The 21,043-nt window shown below is 32.2% G+C and overlaps 1 protein-coding gene across 1 annotated transcript in view; it reads right to left on the reverse strand.

The window, feature by feature from the left end:
• Positions 1-21,043, reverse strand: part of LOC108906105 (spermatogenesis-associated protein 13) — a 191,513-nt gene that overhangs the window by 9,820 nt on the left and 160,650 nt on the right. Inside the window, exons 8-12 of the mRNA XM_018709264.1 lie at positions 12,168-12,456; positions 8,182-9,230; positions 7,608-7,736; positions 2,107-2,191; positions 1,603-1,842 (exon numbers count right to left, since the gene is read on the reverse strand). Coding sequence (XP_018564780.1) covers positions 1,603-1,842; positions 2,107-2,191; positions 7,608-7,736; positions 8,182-9,230; positions 12,168-12,456 — 1,792 coding nt within the window. The remainder of the gene's footprint in view (positions 1-1,602; positions 1,843-2,106; positions 2,192-7,607; positions 7,737-8,181; positions 9,231-12,167; positions 12,457-21,043) is intronic.

Here is a 21,043-nt window from a genome sequence, read left to right on the forward strand (position 1 = left end):
TCAGATTATGGATCAGCACGACCAGGGCATTAAACTGAACCATCTATATGAAAATCTGACGCGTTCGAGTATTTCAAAATGGCGATTTTTTTTTGGATTTTCAAAAAGTTGCCACGAGTTTGTGTCACATCCGAATCGTCAGTCTTTTGAATGGGAGCTTCGTTCGGGTTCACTTAACATCCCCTCTGAATATTCGACGTGCTAGAGTAAATTTTTGTTTTCCCCATTTTTAACCTTTCCGTACGGCCGCCCCCACCATCCAAATCGGCAGATTAACATATCTCCATCATCGGAGACACGTAGAGCATATACACTATCAATATCTGACGTGCCCGAGTATTTCCATGTCTGTTTTTTTTTTTACATTTTTGAAAGCCTGTAGACGCTTCCCCCACCGGTGACAGGGTATACATCATATAACCTTTTTCTCTTTCTACCATCTAATCTTCAAAATCCAATAGGTCCCCACGACGCTCGAGTAAATCCCTGTTTAGCATCGTGGGCTCCCCTACTATAATTAATTTGAGGCCATAAATTCCTTAGAAAAACAATTTTTTTCACATAATGCTTTTTAAAATACTGTTGAAAAACAGTACAGTACAGTGTACTGTACTGGATACAGGAGTATCCTGAATTTAAAGTCAGAATTCCTGGATCAATAACTGCATGACTGTGGGTTGCCAGGCTCCACTAACCCCATAATCTCATAATCATATCCACCAGCAGTGGGAGAGGACATAGGACATATAACCATGAAATAAATATATGGGGACATGATGTTCATACTTCGGAGGCCTGAAACTACTGTGAACTGATATGAAACATATTACTGTGAGTTGTCAGGCTTCCATAACTGAAAAACCCTGTAACCCTATAACTCTGGGTGTATAACCATGAAATACTGAGGAGTTAAGTTTGTAGTCCTGTTCTAACTCCATAATAATAACCTGAGCATATAAAATCCTGTAAACTTATGTTACAGGTTTTTTCTTTTTGTATCTTCACTGAGAAAACGTAATAGTACTTCCTTAATGTTACAATCAGTGATCAAGATTTTTTGCGATCAAAATCGTTTACATAACAGGTTATAGGATTAACCCCATAATAAAACAGAGTTATGGGGTTATAGTGTTATGGGGTTATGGTGCAAAGATATCATGAATTTAGTTGTTTCTCCAATCACTGATTGCTCAAGGTGGTTTGAAATCTCAACAATGTTTTCTAGAGAAGTTCTTTGATGTTAAGATCAAAACACGAACTGATCCAGAAATTCCGACTGTAGATTCAGAATCGATTCGGAGTTGTGTCACGATCTTTGTCAAGATCGTGTGACATTGCATATAATAATAATAATAATAATAATAATAATAATAATAATATGTTAGATAATTGACAATTATTGGAAAACTTTTATACAAATCCTTGTTGCCTAATGATGCGAATTAATATAGTTGATGAAACTGGTAGCAGAATTAAATAACATTTTGTTTCATCTGTTATTTTTACTTTTGTTTAGGAATATTAACAGACATTGCTTTAAAAATTCTGTAACTTTTTTATATGAAAATAATCGACCAATTAAAATATAAGAGGGCTACTTACTTCTTGGTTTACGAGGAGGCCTCTTCTGACATCTTGCAGCTAACCTGGCGAGTTGCCTAGCTGAGGGAGGGAATTCTAAGCCATCGTTTTTGTCTTGAGCCACAAGTTTACGCTCTTCAGAGAAAGCTCTCAGCCACTGCTGCTTGTCGTTGGGTGAGCGACAGCAAAATAATAACCATTTATCCCGCACTACGCTATATAATTTTATAGCATGTCTGACACTAACTCCCAGGTGTGCATCTGTAATTAAAAAAAAAAACAGTTTTATAGAAATTATTTATTCATGTATATTTATGTAGTATCTCAAAATTACAGGCATGTAACTAGACCTAGGGTAGATCTGAAATATATACCATAATTTTTTTATGGGCCAATAGACTATTAAATTCAAATATTTTAGTTCTTTTAGTAGGTATGACGACATATTTAATAAACTATTCTATTATGAGTGGGTGGCTCTGGAATTTATCATACAAAAAGTTTATATTACAAGAAAATTCTTACCTTTTCCATCAGGTACATCAATAACTTCAGAAGTGTTTAGACATATACGACCTTTATACACATAAGTATTCCTTTTCAAGATGTCCTGTAACAAAAAAAAACTAATATATATTTCAGATCTTTTAAGGACGTTCGATACACCTCTTACGGGGCGGGCGGTGCGGGGAGTATGCCTATGTTTATACACGGGAGTCTTGTTGCAGTACCAACCTTACATAAATTAATTTCAGCGAACTAAGTATGCTATTTAGAATGAAATTTATACAACACATATTAGCCTGCATATTTTTGTCGTGTTTAATACACGTCAGTTCACTTTTTATTTGAATAAAAGCGTCTATTTATTCATTACGAGCTTGTAAAATTATGGATGAAATCTGGCAACATTGCCATGGCGTGGTGGTAAAAGTTAGGTCAACTGTCACTACTGTCAACTTTGCGCGAATTCCGTAAACATGAATGAACAACCAAGGTACAAAGGAAAAGTAATGACTGAAAAGTATAAAATGAGTGTAAAACAGAATGTGGATTGATGAGAAAAAAAGAAAATGTGCACACCGAGAATCCATATGATAACTATCAAGAAGTTCAATGTATGATAGTGAGACGTCGACTTGTCAAATTGAAGATTATGACATAACAACTAAACTGTTCGTTTTGCAAAGAGATCCTTTCAATTTTTGTTTCAAATTGCTAGTATATTGCTTTAGATCACGAAAAATTTATTTAATATTAATTATTACTACATATATTTTCGACTGGAATAATTTTATAATCTATAATTGAGCTATTCAAATATAACGCATCAGTCGAAGCATTAAATACAGCGTACAGTGTTGCCATATTTCCTTTCATTGGATCAGATGTTTGTTCAAATTTGTCAAAACGTTATCTATTCATTCCATTATCTCAATAAATACATTGTAAGTGCATATTTTTATTGTTTTAAAATGTTTAATAATATTTAATTCTTTAATTACAATTTTATTTTCCCGATCCTAACCATTTTTAAGAGCAATATTCACGTTTGATGAAAGTTTTTTCCCAACTCCCATAAGAGCCTGTGTAAAAGAGCATAATTTTTAAATTCATTTTTCAAAAAAACTACGTTGTCGATCGATCTGATATTTTTACACAAGTCAGTTTGCATATTTATTAACAGATTTCAATTGCTTTGAAAACATTCTTACCATTTCTCTTTTGGTATCGAACCTCCTTAAGCAGTATATTATGAGCCCTAACTCAAATGTTCAGACAATATTTAGTTTAATAATTGCCATGAAAATTAATAGCTCTCTATTTAAAGTCTGGTCAAATCTGAAAGTTTGTATTTATTTACAAAAGAAAAAAATTTACCTATTTCAAGGAATTGTTGAGTTACTGTGATAATATTTCTACAATAAACATGTTCCAACAACATCAACTAAGTCAAGTCACCTTTCGACCTAATTATACCATTGATTTTATAAGCTACTTATAAAACTATGCTATCCGATAAGCCACAGTAAGAGCTGATGCTTGCCTATAAATTTTGATGGATGAATTTTGTACGTCGTTAGGATTCAGAATGCACTGCAATTGATGCACTCAAAACTAACAAATTATGCATTTATCATTGTTATTTATTACATACAGGGTGGGCCACCAGTAACGCCTCAGTCGCTAGTGACCAAACGGCAAATGTTACAGAAACCTGTTTAGGTGGGTATGTGTAGGTTGTTTAGGGCTACATTTTATAAATATGTTAAAATATACAGGGTGTCCAAGAAAAGTACCATATCAAAGTTATGTATTTTTAAATGGAGTACCCTGTATTTTACTGCATTTTTGAAAGCACCGTAAAAAAATAGGTGAACTTTATTAAAGGTTCTGCATACCTAGGACTTACAGTTTGTGAGATATTTCAATTTTAGTGAAAATGCAGGCATAGCGTAGAAATTTAATATTAGCAATAAAAAAATAATTTTAAGGAAGCAGCTTTGGAGGGTCTATTTTAGATCCTTGAAGTTATAAATTGTTATATTTGTCGTCACTTAGTATTATACAGGGTGTTCAAAAAACTGCTGAATACTTGTCTTAACTTTAAACAGCAATAACTTGGTTATTTTAAATGGGACACCCAGTATATTTTTACTTTGGGAGTTAGGAAATTTAAAACTCTTTCAAACTGTGTATAGGTTCCCTATACCTATCTCTAACGGTATTGGAGATATTTGTGCCGTTTCGTTTTTTATCGATTTTTTTTGTAAGATGTATCCACATGTCTTTATCGAGGTCTTTATTGAATTGGTTTGTGTTTTTCTTGATGATGTCTCTTTAAATATATTGAGAAAAATGAGGATGCAATTAGATGGCGCAACTGCAAATTTTTCATATTCAGTGAGAAATTATTTAAATTGAAAATTTAGTAATAAATGGATAAGTAGGAATGGTGTATGCCAGTGGCCACGCAGGTGTCCAGACCTCACCGTAATGGACTTCTTTGTTGCGAGCTATATAAAAAATCTTGTACACAATGTTCCACCTACTACTAGCGATGATATTGGAGCGAAGGATTAGAGATGCACTTGCGTGAGAATATCATTTGAAGATAGAATAAGATGCTGTATTCAAGAGAATGGTTATCAATTCGATCATCAATTAAAATTTTTCTTTGTTTCTCCTAAAAGTAAAATTTCCTTTTATCATTATCATGACAATATTCAAAAAAGTTTATTCTATAAGCAGAATAATTATAAAAAGTTATTAATTTTGTATAAATATGTTTGTAGTAAGTAACTGAATTATTTATGAAGATGAAAAATATTTATTAAAGAAAATTTTACTTTTAGAAGAAACAAAGAAAAACTTAAAGAGATGTTGGAATTGATAACTATGCTCTTGAATACAGCATCTTATTCTATCTCAAATGATATTCTCACACATTCCTTAGAATATTTGGGGTGATTGTGGCAAATCCATCTCTAATCCTTCCCTTCATATCATCGCAAGTATGTAGTAGGTGGAACAATGCGTGCAAGATTTTTTATATAGCCCGAAACAAAGAAGTCCATTATGGGAGGTTTGGACACCTAGGTAGCCAGTGACAGGGACCATTCCTACCTATTCATTTATTACTAAATTTTCAATTTATATAATTTCTCACTGAATATGAAAAATGTGCAGGTGCGCCATCTAATTGCATTCACATTTTTCTCCTTATATTTAAAGAGACGTCATCAAGAAAAACCCAAACTAATTCAATAAAGACCTCGATAAAGACACGTGGATACATCTTACAAAAAAATTCGATAAAAAACGAAACGGCACAAATATCTCCAATACCGTTAGAAATAGGTATAGGGAACCTATACACAGTTTGAAAGAGTTTTAAATTTCCTAACTCCCAAAGTAAAAATATTCTGGGTGTCTCATTTAAAATAACCAAGTTATTGGTTTATAAATTTATAACTTCAAGGATCTAAAATACACTCTCCAAAGCTGTTTCCTTAAAATTATTTTTTTATTGCAAATATTAAATTTCTACGTTAAGCCTGCATTTTCACTAAAATTGAAATATCTCACAAACTATAAGTCCTAGGTATGAAGAACTTTTAATAAAGTTCATCTATTTTTTTACAGTGCTTTCAAAAATGCAGTAAAATACAGGGTGTTTCATTTAAAAATACATAACTTTGATATGGTACGGTTTTCCTGGACACCCTGTATATTTCAAAATATTTTTAAAATGTAGCCCTAATCAACTTACACATATCCACCTAAACAGGTTTATGTAACATTTGCCGTTTGGTCCCTAGCGACCGAGGCGTTACCGGTGACCTACCCTGTATAATACTTTTATTATTCTATTATAAGTTTAAGTAACAATTTACATCTTTTCAAAACATGCTTTCTTAGATCATTTACATTTAATTTGAGACCTTGTTAGTATTTTCACTAGTTGCTTTCAAGTATCAGTTTTGTCTGTATCTCCATTCTCTACACAGACTAATCATATTGGACACTGCAGATTTTATCGAATTAAGCTTCAACTGTCAGTCAACAATTTTATATTTTGTGTTCAATGCCTATTGCTAATATTGTTTTTTAGACGATATTTGAACGTTAATGTATCACTTATCTTTGCAGTAAATCAGAAATAGCTTGTATGACCTTCTTAGATGTTTACTACAATCAAGGCCATGGTCACGAACATACGCATAATAATCAAAACTTTAAATAAAGAAAATATGTTACTTTATTGAATTTGCATTACTTGTTTAAATTTAATTTATTGAAATGTCCAAACATTTACATTTAAGGCTCGTGTATTCACATATGAGTACAGCCAAAAAAATGTCTATTGAATATTTAAGGTGACAAATCTCTCCTACAAACCCTTCATAAATGATTACAAGCCACGTAACCAGTAATTTTGTTTGGAACAGTAACTTTATTTCCTTCACGTTGCCAATTGGAATTTCGATAAAATTAAAACAATAAATTCAAGGTTATATTACAATACAATATTCTGTTTCATCGGCTAGGTATCACTGGTGTAAATTTTCACCAGATTCTATATTCAACCAATCAGCGATCGCATTATCTCAAGCGTAGACGTAACGGTTTTTCATTGTTCATTGTAAACGAATTATAAATATGTGCGAGCCAAGATTTAGGGAATTTTCGTTACCAGTACCAACCAAGCAATGATGGGTTGCTAAGCTCGGTGGTCATGTGGCCTGTAAACATTTATGAAAGCTCTGTATTTCAATAATTCCTTTAGAATTATTGTTTAGTAGTCAATAATTATTTTTCTTAAAACTATTATTTTAGCGATGTTACATAAAATGGTTACAACCTTAGAGCATATACTACTGGAGGCAGCGTCTCATTGGCCGAGAGTGTAGCGGAAGTTTAGAGAGAGAAAGGTATAGGAGTGCGCTATGCTGCTGTGTATGCTATCTCTCTCTAGCAACATGCAATCGCGTGCTTCTAGAGAGAGATAGCATATACCCTCCTATATATATCTCTCTTTAAACCTCCGCTACACTCTCGGCCACTGAGACGCTGCCTCCAGTAAGATTTGCTCTAAGGTTACACCCTATAACTGAATCACTGATACATCTTCAGGTATTCAAAATCTTCAGGTATTAAAATAGAACATATTCTAGCCCTCTTCTATATATCTGGAAATTTTGTCGTCTTTGCGTTGTTCAAGAATCATGAGTATGGTATTTATTTTTTCGTTTACTTTTGTTTGGCCCCAATTTATAAAAACTTTCCCACTATTCGACTTAATTAAAAAAAAATAAATACAAAAAATCACTGCATTCTTTAAATTTACGTCACCAAAAAGTTTGAGAAAGAATAATGTTTCTGTATAGTAGGTTCAAATTACATTCCGCATTTTCACCCATCTGTGAAATGTTATTATTTGAAAAAACATGTTAGGACTACCCCTAAAGATATAATTTTATTGGTCTATTTATTTATTGTTTGCAAAAATATCTATAACTTACCTTTTTGCAGTAGACAATTTGATGATCAAAAAGAAACAATGTGATATTATTGGTCCACATACCCGTCGTTACCCTAACTACTTCGCCTTGATAAATTAATTGTGAACTGACTTCTATCAGATCTTCACCCTGTAATTTGAATGGATATCTGTTATTGTCATTAATTAAAATAAACTATATTTTACAACGTGAAAAATGTACATAAATTATAGAGTATTAACCTTTCAATTTTCTAAAAATCTTTACTATTTATAATGGCCTTCATAAATGCCCGAGACATTAGCGGAACATGGTCTTTCCTACAACCAATCAAATCTCTGGACACAGTTTCAAAAATGTAATTAAAAGTCCCACGTCATAATGTTAAAGTCAGTTATGCAATTTGGAAAGTTTACATTTAACATTACAAATTTTTTAAAATTTGCTCACCCAATGGTCAACTGCATTCCCTAATATCTCGGACATTTATGAAGGCACTGTAAATAATAAAAATGGAAATATAACTGAATTTTACAAATCTATTAATATGAGTTATACAAAAAATGTTTTTTTTAACGATATGTTAACTAATTACCTCCCATCCTTCCACTCGATGTTGCCAGGCAGCTAATTTTTCTAAACTTTCCATCCTCCTCTTCCTCTCATTGATTAACATGGCTACACCACGCATAGCATCTAACGCTTCCTTGATGTTTTCAAAATCGTCATGTTCGGGTTTAGTATATTTTAACAATTCAGCTAATTGTAAGGGATATTTACAAATTCTTTGTACAGGAGTTAACAGATAACCATCTAAAGGTATTTCGATTAAGCCTCGCATTAATCTACAGGCTTCAAAAAATTTACTATAATTATTGTATTGATACAGTTCTTGTAGTGACGCGGTTGCCATAGGATGACTGTTGCAATAATCCGAGTACATTTTAAAACCACTACGATGTTTTAAAAAGCAACCACCGACACAACTCCTATAAGGGGCTTCCCAATCAATACAAGCCTCAAGGTCTTTTAGAAAAGCAGACTGAAATTTTAATATATCTTCTAAATTAATAAATATCGTATCTATTTGTTCTTCACTAAACATATCCTTGCGCTTCCGACACTCTGATATGTAACCTTCCGCAACGTCTTGTAACACTTTAACAAAATCACGTTCCGTGTGAACTAACTCCCGCACTACACTAGTTCTAACTTGGTCATTTGATAATAACGAAATACTAGTTCGTCTGCGAATTTGAGACGATACGTGTTGGCCAGAGGCCATCGCGGCAAGACAGTCTTCGACGGTGTCTTCCTGGCTAACCCTTAATCGTACGAATTGGGCTGGAAACCAACCTGATTTTCCATTTGTTGATCCCCACCACCAGTCCCTATTAGCAGTCTCAAGCACCTCTATCACATCACCGGCTCGAAAAGCTAGTTCTTCTGCTTCTATGGCAACATGATCAAAAACAGCCTCAGCCAGGATTACCATTTCTTCATCCATAGCTAGCTCCAAAGACTTTTTCCGGTCGGTTAGAGAAGCTACAGATGATTCGGAATCAGACATAATCTCATCGTCAGATGTTCCTAGACGAGCGTCGTGTTCATCTTCACTGAGAACATGCCCACCAACTCGAACACCTGAAAAAAAAATACATTAAAATAATAGCGATTTTTATATAAGCCTTGCAACTTGATAATTGCGTCTACTACATATATTCAAGGAGTTTGATTATACAGGGTGTTTCTGTAACAACTGTAAGGTTGAAATTCAGTTTTTATTTTATTTCTCACAGTTGGAGAAGCAGAAGAAAGTGGTAAAGGCTTTCTGATACCGATATTTGAAATCATCTGCCACCCTCGAGGGGTTTGAAAATTGCAACCCTGAATTAGATGGGTGTTCAAATCGTAAATAACATTAAAAATAAAGGATCTAGAAACTGTAAACAAAACAGAAAATAAGATGTGATTATAGCGAGAAATCTACTTAAACGTAATAGAGCAAGTTCCTATGACACTTTTTCGAAAACTTAACTTTCTTAATTATTAATAGAGTTGTATAAGAGTTCAAATTTACATTTTTAAATTGATAATTTGTTGAAACTTTTGTCAACTAAGTAATTTTTTTAAAAGTTGGTTCTCTTACACTATTGATAAACTGCACTAGTGGAAAATTTAAATATTAAAATCTTGAATTCCAAAAAGGCTTAAATGACTAGATAAGTTTATTGATTAGAAAATTAATCAGAACATTTTCACGTTTTGTTTTTAAACTAAACTTGTCATAGAGAATATTAACGAATCTTACAAAAATAATATGACTATTTTTCAGAAACATCACATAAAGAATAAAATTTTGTAAACATTTTTCCTTTTCTTTTCTGTAATTGATTCGATTTCGCAAAAATATATTAAAATTCGTTCTAACAGGAACTAGTCTTTATACAGGGTATCCCGTTCATGTTGTGTGCAAGTTCTTCATGGTAAAATAATGGGGGTAGTTCATGTAACGTTTTTTTCTTAGACATCCTGTTTTCGAGATACAGTGTGTTGAAGTTGTTACTTTCCAAATGGTTTTCCTAAATTATCTTTAAATCGGCTAACGATAAAGATGTCAAAATTTGTACATGAGTAAACATCAACCGTGTGTTAAGAATAATGTGCAAACGGTTTCTTTCTGAAAAGCAGTGTCGCCGATACAGGTAATTGGAGGGGTACAATCGAAAAAAAAAGTCAAAATTTTTTACATTTCTAAACAGTTCTGAAAACTCTAAAGCATACTACAAAAAAAAGGTATACTTGTCGAAATTCGGTAGCATGTACCATTTTCGAGAAAAATGAAGTTGCATTTTTTTGCTCACATAAAGCGGCATAACAAAATATTAAATTGAAAGAGGACTTTACCATTGAATGGGCTGAAGACATTTAGGTACCAACAATATTTGCATTTAAGACTATAATTTTCATTTCTTACATATCATATGAAACAGTTAAATTGTAAAACATTTTATTAACCAAAAAAAAATTGAAATTTATTTTAAGTTTCAGATTGTTGTGAACTAACATAAAGTAAATCAAAATAAACAGATTGTGGTAATTAATTATCTATTGATAACTAATTTTAGATTTTGTAAACTACTACACTACCATTACTAAAATAAACAATTGTTGAATGGACATGAATACTTAAAAAAAAACTGATAAGAACAGAAAAATATTAGAAAACAGACTCGGAGACACGTCGGCGAATATACGAGCTTAGGTGTATCAGAACTTTAATAGATAGGTACCAAATCTGCAAAAGTTTTAAAAACCTTTTGTTATGATGAGAGGAAATAAATTCGATCTATTAATATTAAATACCATAAAAACAAGCAATAAAAAAATAAATAGGAAACGGGATGTGTGTTTTTTAAATAAGAAAAATATGTTTGGTTTGACAATTTTTATTTTTTATTTTTGTGCAGCAGCTTTTCTAGAAGTGGGAAGACACAAATTAGAACAATTAATTAGATTGCATTAGAAATTACATAAATACTAATTTCAGTCAAAACATATATCTAACAAAAATTATTTATGGCGTTAAATCAAAATTATTAATTTCAGAGTCCCTTTAATAAAATACCTTAAAAATATAACGAAGCTGCATTAAAACTAAAAATAAATAGGTAACTTTACGAAAATATATTGTAATTTTATGATAACACATTCGGGTAGTTTCTAAAATTTATTTTCCCATTATAGTGACTTTTTTTCACCAATTTTCCCCCATAAATGAATTAGGGGTATATGTTTTCCAAACATTTTCAAGCTATTTAAACTTTATCTAAACGAATTTAAAAGTTTGTAAAGCTATCTAAATGAATTTAAATTGATTTGCGTGTAGGTATTTAATCATATTTATGTTGCATATTATTATGCATATGGCACTTTTTAAATAATTTTCTTAAATTTATATGTGGTGCTCCATAACTATAACTACAGTGGAAAATTGAAATATATTTTTCTCTGGAATATCCATCTAATATACCACTTTATACTTAAAAATTATGGAAAATTTTTAAGATATTATTTCTGCTTCACACAGTGGCTGAATATATTTATTGTTAGTTTTTTTTAGTTTACATGAAAAAGTACCTGATGATGGAGGTCCGTTTTTGTAGGTATTCTCCACAGCAACTTGTTTCTGACATACAGCCTGACCAAATTCATCTTGTTCGGGAATTTTAGATGCGCAGAGATAATTTGTTCAGATACATTTAAATAAATACATAATATAAAAGTAGCCAAGTAAAATTTTTGCACAAAAGGTATGTACCTGCCCTACTATAATTGTCTCATGTCTTTGTCATTCCTATTGCGGACTCTCTTCTTGATCTGCGCATCTCGCAGAAAATATGAGTTTGGTCAGACAATAATTTGAATTTTTTCGATTTCAAGAACGAAGCATTTATTTTCCTACAAAACTTTACTTGAACTACCTACCCCGTTAATTTTTATAGTAGAATCTAATGGAGACGTTTAGCTGATTAAAAACTGAATAGGTACTCTGCATATATGTATATAAAAACAACTCACCTGATATCTTTGTCCTCATCAGCGGAGACAGCTTATCAATGTCCAAGGGCTGGCTCAGGGACCTCCTTAGCTGCCCTCTCCGGTGACTTCCGTGTCGAAGGGTGACACCACCGGGCGCGTCCGGCGGCTTCTTCCTGGGGCTTTGGGGCCGGCCCCGTAGGGGCACCGGCGACGTCATGAGGCGCCTGTACGTGGCCCGCGGATCCCAGTGAAGCAGCCTCTGGCCTCCGAGGTCTGAACGCGTCCGCCTCACCTGCTGGTGTTTGTGGGCGCGCTGCTTCAGATCAGCCTTGAAGATGGACAGAATGAACGTTATAACGTCGTTTGCCATAGATGAAAATTTTAAGAGTTAGATGCCTCAAAATATTGCATTTGCAGGTTTAAAAACAGTTATCACAACTTAAGAATTAAAGTATTTAAATTTGTTGATAGGTGCGTGTGTTAAAAACGTTAATGTACTTTTCAATCACTGGTATGCACTAAAATTGAATTTCTAATTATCAATATCTCGTCACACCACTGGGAAATTACTTTTTAATCATTTAGGTACTATCTATCAATACCCGTAACTCATTACGTGCGACACACTAAATAAACATTTAAAATATCTCGTTTCATCATTTTATCGTATTTATAGGAAATCCGTTCGGTCGGATTCGATGCTAACGGCTGAAACTGTAGTAACGTACTAAACCTTTTAATGTTTTTCCCTTTTCGAATCCGAACCACAACTATTGAATTTGATGAGGTATCTGACAGATTGGAGCTGGAAGGGCATGTGTATGTTCCCTTCTTGCAGACGCCCTTATGTTCTTTCTTAGCGAGCGATGGCAGAACGTGCCATCCGGCCTGTTTCGAGATTGATTATACATAGACGTACCAAAAAAAAAGACGTAAAAGGATTTATATCGCAAACTTCTAAATTATTTATAGAATCACGTAAGTACACTGAGGGAAATCGAATAATAATAAAATTGTGTTAAGATAAAAATTGATGCTTTATTAGAACAAGAGAGCACCTTCTTACGGTGAGTAGGGATACATTCTGTCTAGCAACTTTTCCACTAAAGGTAAGTAGATAACTTATTACACTAGGTAAGTGACTTTAGTCACCTATGGCGAAGTAAAAATTGTAGTACAGCATCTAGTATTAATCATAGTTGACACGCAAACACGAGGGCTACAATATTAGATATAGCCATTTTGTGCCCAACATTGCAACAGGAAGAGTGCCTTGTCCGTCTTTGATATTAATAAAATATTATATTAACATAAGTCAGTAATTATAATAATAACCAACAAAGCCTTGACTGGCAATTAAATTTCGGTAAAATTAAAAATTATTAAAACAATAAGATCAAGATTACATTAAAACACAACATTCTGTTTCACCAGCTGTGATTGGTGTAATTTTTCAGGAGATTCTATTCAACCAATTAGCGATCGCATTATCTTGAGCGTAGACGTAACGGTTTCTCATTATTCACTGTAAACAAATCATTAATTTTGGTAACGCCAAGATTTAGAGAATTTTCGTTACCAGCCCTGCAATGTTGGTTGTCTAGGCTCGACGGTCACGTGGCTTGTAAACATTTTTGAAAGCTCTGTATCATGTTCCAAAAACAAACATTTATTTGTAATAGGTAACGAAAATTTTTTATGAAAAAACAAAAAGTGTTCCGTTCAAATAATGATAGTTTTTTAGTTTTTTTTAGTTAGTTTAGTTATCACACTTTTCAAAAACATTTTGAACAAATTCCAATTTGTTTTTTTATATTAATTTAACCTCAATATTTGAATATAATTAAAGTATAAGTTAATCGATTATATCTTGAACATTCAAAAATTCATCAATTTACCTTTTTAACTTCTGTTTCTTTAAACTTTTTTTTTGTACAAGATTGATCTGTGAAGGAAAACAGTTTCATATCAATTATTCTCGAAAGTTACGTGACGCCAATGTTTTGTAAAGTCCTTTTTCGCCCTTTTTAATGCACGCCTATGTCTGAAATATTAGACGTCTGCCCTCTGCCAGGTGACTCCTCATACCTTTTACCTGAAACCCCGGAGCACATGGCACCAGATTTGTATAACAAAAAAGAGCAAAACCATCTGGTAAGGCTTACTTGGCTAAATTTTCTACTTGGCAACTTTTAGAAAGTACTGAATAAAAATATATGATAGAGATATACTAAAAAAATATACTTAAAGGTATTCTTTTTCTCATTACATTTACTTTTTCTGTTTATTTTTTGTATAGAATCAACTATAAATTTTTCTCTTGCAATTTGCAAATTATTAGTGGTGTATAAGAATATACTGGAGAATAAAATTACTAGGTCCTAACTACCCCTACAGTCGGCTGCTTGTATGACACTTTATTTTACAGACAATGGTCATAATTTCAGTCGACTATTTAAGTGATTCGGAATAAAATTCCGTCTACTCAAAAACAAATAAATAATACAAAGTGTCTCGTCTCAAATTAGAAATTAAATAAACTGTTTGCATCTACATTTCACATATTTCCGTTTCAAGATGATACGTGCTTATTCTATTCTCAAATAATAAGTTATTTTTAGTACAAAGATTTTAGGCCTCTTTGGTATATAAATTAGTTTGTGCTCGTGCCAAATTACTACTCAGTTTTTGATTATACGTTATTTATGTGATGCAGGTCGCCACTAAGGTCCTGATGAATGGTCGAATAAAACAAAAATAATGGTTTCCTATCCTTAACAAATAGGTGCTTGTTAGCTTGTCTACTGAATTTTAAAATTTAGATAATCTAGGATGCTAAATTTTTATAAAAATCGATTTTTTTTTAATTACAAAAAAAAGTGTAGTGATTTTGTTCAAATTGGGCGTGCATGTTTAGTTTTTCTTTATAAGGGTCGTGTTTCCAGGGGTGGACGTAGAATCGTTTGCAATTTTTTTTTCTTCCATACTATTTCACATCGAACTCACTACATCAGTATTATGATGGATACATAGGTTTTTCAGAAATTATTCGTGTTACATTTTGATATATTGCACCGTTTTAGAAATAAATGATAAAATGTCAGATAGATACCTAATTATTGCCAGAGATATTTTTTCTAAATTAATATAATTATTATCTCTGAAGGAAATGAAGTGTTATTTACGTGACTAACTGTTTTTTACAACTTGAAATAAACCACGACACCTCTCATTAAAATCAGAAGAAGGTTAATCGACAATCATTCTAAAACCCTAAAAAAATGTTATTATTAATAAAAAATGACGTAAAATTTGTCTGTTTCCGAAATAATCCAAAAATTATATATTTTTAGTTATTTATTATTTTAGTTACAAACATGCCATAACTGAAATGTATAGACTTTAGACACACTGATCTGTTATTTGGCTACCATTTTGTTTATGGCATATTCGAATAAAAAAACTGAAGGTGGAGTGAGGTTTGTAATCAGTATTGTATTTCAATATATTACAAATAAATAAATGCAGAATATGTATCCCATCCCTGTCTAAAATCCATTTACTGAATGTAGGTACCCCTATATGTTTTATATAGGGGTACCTATTTTATATTTTTTTACGTTAATAGCAGGTTGCCATCTCTAAACTGAAATATGATACTCCCTATATAAGTGTGGATCTTTTCGTATAATTTGGTTTATTTCTTCAGTTCTTTTACAAATGATCTAAAAATAAATGTGTTTAAATGCCGTTACTATTTTCAGATACATCTACATTATAAAAACCACTATAGTAGGTCTATATATCAGTTCACAATGTATCCAATTTAGACCCCATAAATTAGTTTGATTAAGTTTAACAATTACAATATATCAATTAACCCCCCCGGGTNCACTGATCCGTTATTTGGCTACCATTTTGTTTATGGCATATTCGAATGGCTTCACTTCCATGTCACTGCAAATATATCAAATTTTATATTATTGCAATCCTGAAAAAGTATTTTACTCAAATGTAAGTAACATATACGATGTTCTTTTTAAAAATTGTTTGGTTTGTCGTGCCAATATTTTTGCTGAACTTAAATATAAAAAAACTGAAGGTGGAGTGAGGTTTGTAATCAGTATTGTATTTCAATATATTACAAATAAATAAATGCAAAATATGTATCCCATCCCTGTCCAAAATCCATTTACTGAATGTAGGTACCCCTATATGTTTTATATAGGGGTACCTATTTTATATTTTTTTACGTTAATAGCAGGTTGCCATCTCTAAACTGAAATATGATACTCCCTATATAAGTGTGGATCTTTTCGTATAATTTGGTTTATTTCTTCAGTTCTTTTACAAATGATCTAAAAATAAATGTGTTTAAATGCCGTTACTATTTTCAGATACATCTACATTATAAAAACCACTATAGTAGGTCTATATATCAGTTCACAATGTATCCAATTTAGACCCCATAAATTAGTTTGATTAAGTTTAACAATTACAATATATCAATTAACCCCCCGGGTAAATAACTTGATTAATTTATATATTTTGTACCAACTAAAAAAATGGTTGCCATTAATTATACTTCAAATAACTGCAAAAATATTTATTTATAGTAACTGTTCTATTCTAAGACTGAGTATCGTAGTAATCTTATCGAAAATGTTATTATCATTAAAAATCAAAGGAAAATTGGCAAGGAAATCAATCTAGTTGTTAACACCCAAATGTATTATCTGCAGAATTCAATCATAGCGAGGCGATTGTAAGGAAATCAAATTTTGATGGTGAATGTCTTAAGGAAACGTTTAGTTGGTATATACCTGGAATTGGTATTTAATTGGTATATACCTATTATTACGAACCGATTTCAGGCTTTGGCATTTCCCATTAAAGACCCAGATTTGCTCTAAAATCATTATTAGTATTTGGATCAAATTTTCTCGGATCACTGAACTAGTAGGTCATTCATTATGGGGTAGAAACACATACATATTACTTAGGAATACTTGTAACACATAAGATGAAAGTCTTAATACAATACGGAAGAATTGCTTAGGACAGGCCAAACTTTATCTGCTGACAGAAGCGCACAAAATAAGATAAAATAATTAAATATAGATCAAGGAAATGCTTTCCAGGATTCAAGGCATTGAAATTTCTGAGTATGCATTTTGATTAGTCCTATATTAGAAACGTCTGAAGATATAAAAGAAATGTTTCCATTTTATATACCTTATAAGATAATATACTGGGGAATGGGGATACTGCTAAATTTTATCCCGTCTTTTTTGATGCCACATTTTTTCATTTATTTAAGGCCAGAACAATAAAATTTCACTTTTTTAGACAAACATCTTATTAACTTAATTGATTATAAAAGGTTATGTAAAAGGATAAGATTATGAAGTTTTGTTTTTCTCGCCAGTATCAAATAAAGAAGAAGATTTTTATTTAAACAAAAAACAAACACGAAAGAGATGGAGTAAGTAAAGAAAGAAAACAAAAAAAAAAAGACGAAGTAAAATTTAAAAAACCCCCCCAGTTTTACCCGCCTAGAGAGCGCTCGGGAAAAGAGATGGCGCTATATTTCTAAAAACAAAAAAAAAAATATCTGTAAATTTTAATTTTTAAACTTTAGGCGTTTGCATATATCCAGAAAAACATTTTTCAGAAATTTGAACTGAAATTTTAACTTATACCTCGGAAATTACGCAGCTGATGAAGACCCATGTTTATTTTTGAACTTCTTTCTTCTTTTAATTCCTATCACTAGGTAAAGTTTGGTTTATACAATTCAGGGTACAACAGATGTTGAAGGCACGAAATAAATAAGAAAAATATTTAATTGTCTTGGAAGAAATATTATCCTACAGTATAGTTTTCATGAGCATTCAGGTTCCATAATTCATAATTTTCCTTCAACCCCTTTCGGAAATATAAAAAAAATGAATTTTTTGAGGCCCTATTTAGGGGAACATATAGTTCCCTTAGGAAGCATTTCTCGACTCATGTTTATATGAAAAAATATTCTTATTTTTGGCAATATAATCAAGTGGTAAATTATTGGACACTAAATAGAGACGTCCTGTGTAAATTATTTTAACTAACTAATAGAACAATAATTTATTAATATGGCAGTATAAGGTATGTACTATTTATTAAATAAGAGTACTTTTATACACATGGGGCAAATACATTGAACCAAAAGGCAGGAAATCATGTGTCTAATTTTTACAACTTGTCAAAAATCATTACTTTATGACCCATTGCACACAGAACCCGTACGAGTAAACAGTCGGTGGGTGGAATTCCAAGTAGGTACGTGACGGTCATTACCTGCACTAACTCTTCTCAAATTTAGCAAATCATGTCATTTTTTTCTTTACGTATTTGTTGCAATCAAAGCACTGCTTACATTGTTATCGTCAACGGTAAGGAACAACTACAAAAGCTGGCTTCGAAATGAATAAGCTTGGAAATATTAAGACTGTCTATCTACCAAACAAATAGACGCAAACTTTAAGTAAACAACTAGAATTAATATATTTTAATAATTATTAAAAAACTAACATTTGGATTGCTCGGGTTAATTTTTGAAAAATGTTTGACCAAATGTTATATTTAACAAACAGGATATTCAAGTAGATAGGAGGTCTGTTCAGAAAACAATCAAACTTTATTTTTTGCCTTTTTCAAAGTACTTCCCTCCCCTAATCACAGACTTTTCCCAGTGGTGTTTCCATTTCGCGAAGCAGTTCTCGATAGCTTCATTTGAAATGGCGTTTAAAGTCTGTGACGAATTTGCTTTGATGTTACCTATAGTCTGCAAACGGCGTTCTTTCAGCACTAATTTTAATTTCGGGAAAAAATCGCAAGGAGCCAGGTCTGGCGAGTAAGGAGGGTGAAGGACAGTAATCTAATTTTTCGCACAAAACTAACGAATTGACAAAGTTCAGTGTACGGGCGCATTGTCATGGTGCAAGAACCATGAGTTGTCTCGCATCACTTTAACATTAGATCGAGACTGATGGCTTCCTTGGGGCGTGAAGATCCTTTGCTAATCCATTGTGATGATTGAACTTCTGTCTCAATGTCGTAGCTGTAAAACCAGCTTTCGTCTCCCGTTATAATCATTTGAATGAATGTCTACGTCATTGGATCGTTGAAGGAGTTGCCGACAAACGCTGTTCGGTCATCAAACGAAGAACAAATTTTGCTGCAACGCGATGCATGTTTAGCAATTTTTCAGCAAAATTTCATATCATGACCCAAATGAGATGCTAACCTCTTCTGCAATTTATCTGATAGTCAATCGGGGATTTGTACGCAACAGATCTTCGACTTTTATCAGTTGAAGTCGAAGGCCTTCCTGATCGAGGATTATCTTCAATTGACTGACGTCCACTTTTAAATCGTGAAAACATTCGTAGCATTGCGTACCACCTGGAGCATTATCTCCGTAAGCTTGTTTCAAAAGTTGAAGCGTTTCCGTAAATGTTTTCCCCAGTTTCGCGCAAAATTTTACTTTGCATTGTTGTTCCAGAAAATCGCACATTTCAAAAATTGTCACTAACACTTACACACATTGCACTCAAATAACAATATCACGAAAACTATATAAGATATCAACAATCCCAGAATATGCAGTTAAGAGGAGGTTATGCGCAACGCAATGCTGCCAACTGCTAAAATCACTATCACTAAATATCTCCATTAGCGCGTAGTTAAAAAGTTCGGTTATTTTCTGAACAGACCTGATATCTGGTAAAACAGACGCGTTCAGAACTATTAGAGAAAAATATATAATTTTACTTGTTCGTATAGGGTATGAAAATATGTATAACCAACAGTTAACTGAAATATAGATGAAAATATATTAAAAGCACGAATTTAAGTTATAAGTTCATATTTAATAGGAGTAAAGTTGACAGTGTATGGGGTCCACCATTTTTTATTTTGAAGATATGGGAAATTTCGTAGAAAAATTTAGTTACAGTTCGGCGATCATCATCGGTTTGGATCTTTAATTGCTGATTACACATACGAGATAAGATATATAGATAGATAAACAAATCTCAGAAAAGATTACTTTTATCTTTCTTAAAAAGTTTATTGAATTTCCATTAATAAGTATAGGAATTATTTTAGTACACATTCTAAAATAAACTGACAGTGAGTATATTTGTTATCATTTGAAAAAAATTCTGGTAGTTTATATGAATTCACTTTTATACGTTGAATAAACTCCATAAACACTTTTTTGCGCTCTTCACTAAATATATTCTATATCAAGAACTAAATCTGTACCTCTAATACGTATAAGTAAGTAGGTAATAGGTTTCTTCGAAATCTCGTTCAATCTAAAATAAAATATCCGTGCACTAGTAACAGATAAATCCTAGGTAAATGTACCTAGTAAACTAATAAGTTCACGTTGGCCAGAAGATAGTATAACAAACCTATCAGTTGCAGGATATCTGTAGATGAAACATAAATATCGTTTAAAAACACATCGGTATGTAAATATTGATAACTAATTTGAAAACAAATAGGTAAAGTTTTTAAACTGATAAATTTTACATTTTGAAACATCTTAGGTATGCGAAATGGCCAATTCTTCTTCCCTCTTTTATTTTTATCCATACAGGATGGATTAAAGCTAAATAGTCGCAGTTTTGAAATTTCAGGTGAAGATGTCTTCAGGTCTCTGAATTATTTTGAAGAAGCTGATAATGATAAGTTGGTAAACAAATGACAGGTATATCTATTTCTACAGGGTGATTCAGTCATAATATCATTTATTTTAAAGGAAGCTAGGGAAAATGAGTAGAATACGAATACGCAATTAAAAAATCTTGACGTACCGGAATTATCGGTCATTAACCTAGCTTTTAATGTGTTTTTAATCCGTA

Source organism: Anoplophora glabripennis, unplaced genomic scaffold (assembly GCF_000390285.2).
Source record: "Anoplophora glabripennis isolate ALB-LARVAE unplaced genomic scaffold, Agla_2.0 scaffold272, whole genome shotgun sequence".
Lineage (NCBI taxonomy): Eukaryota > Metazoa > Arthropoda > Insecta > Coleoptera > Cerambycidae > Anoplophora > Anoplophora glabripennis.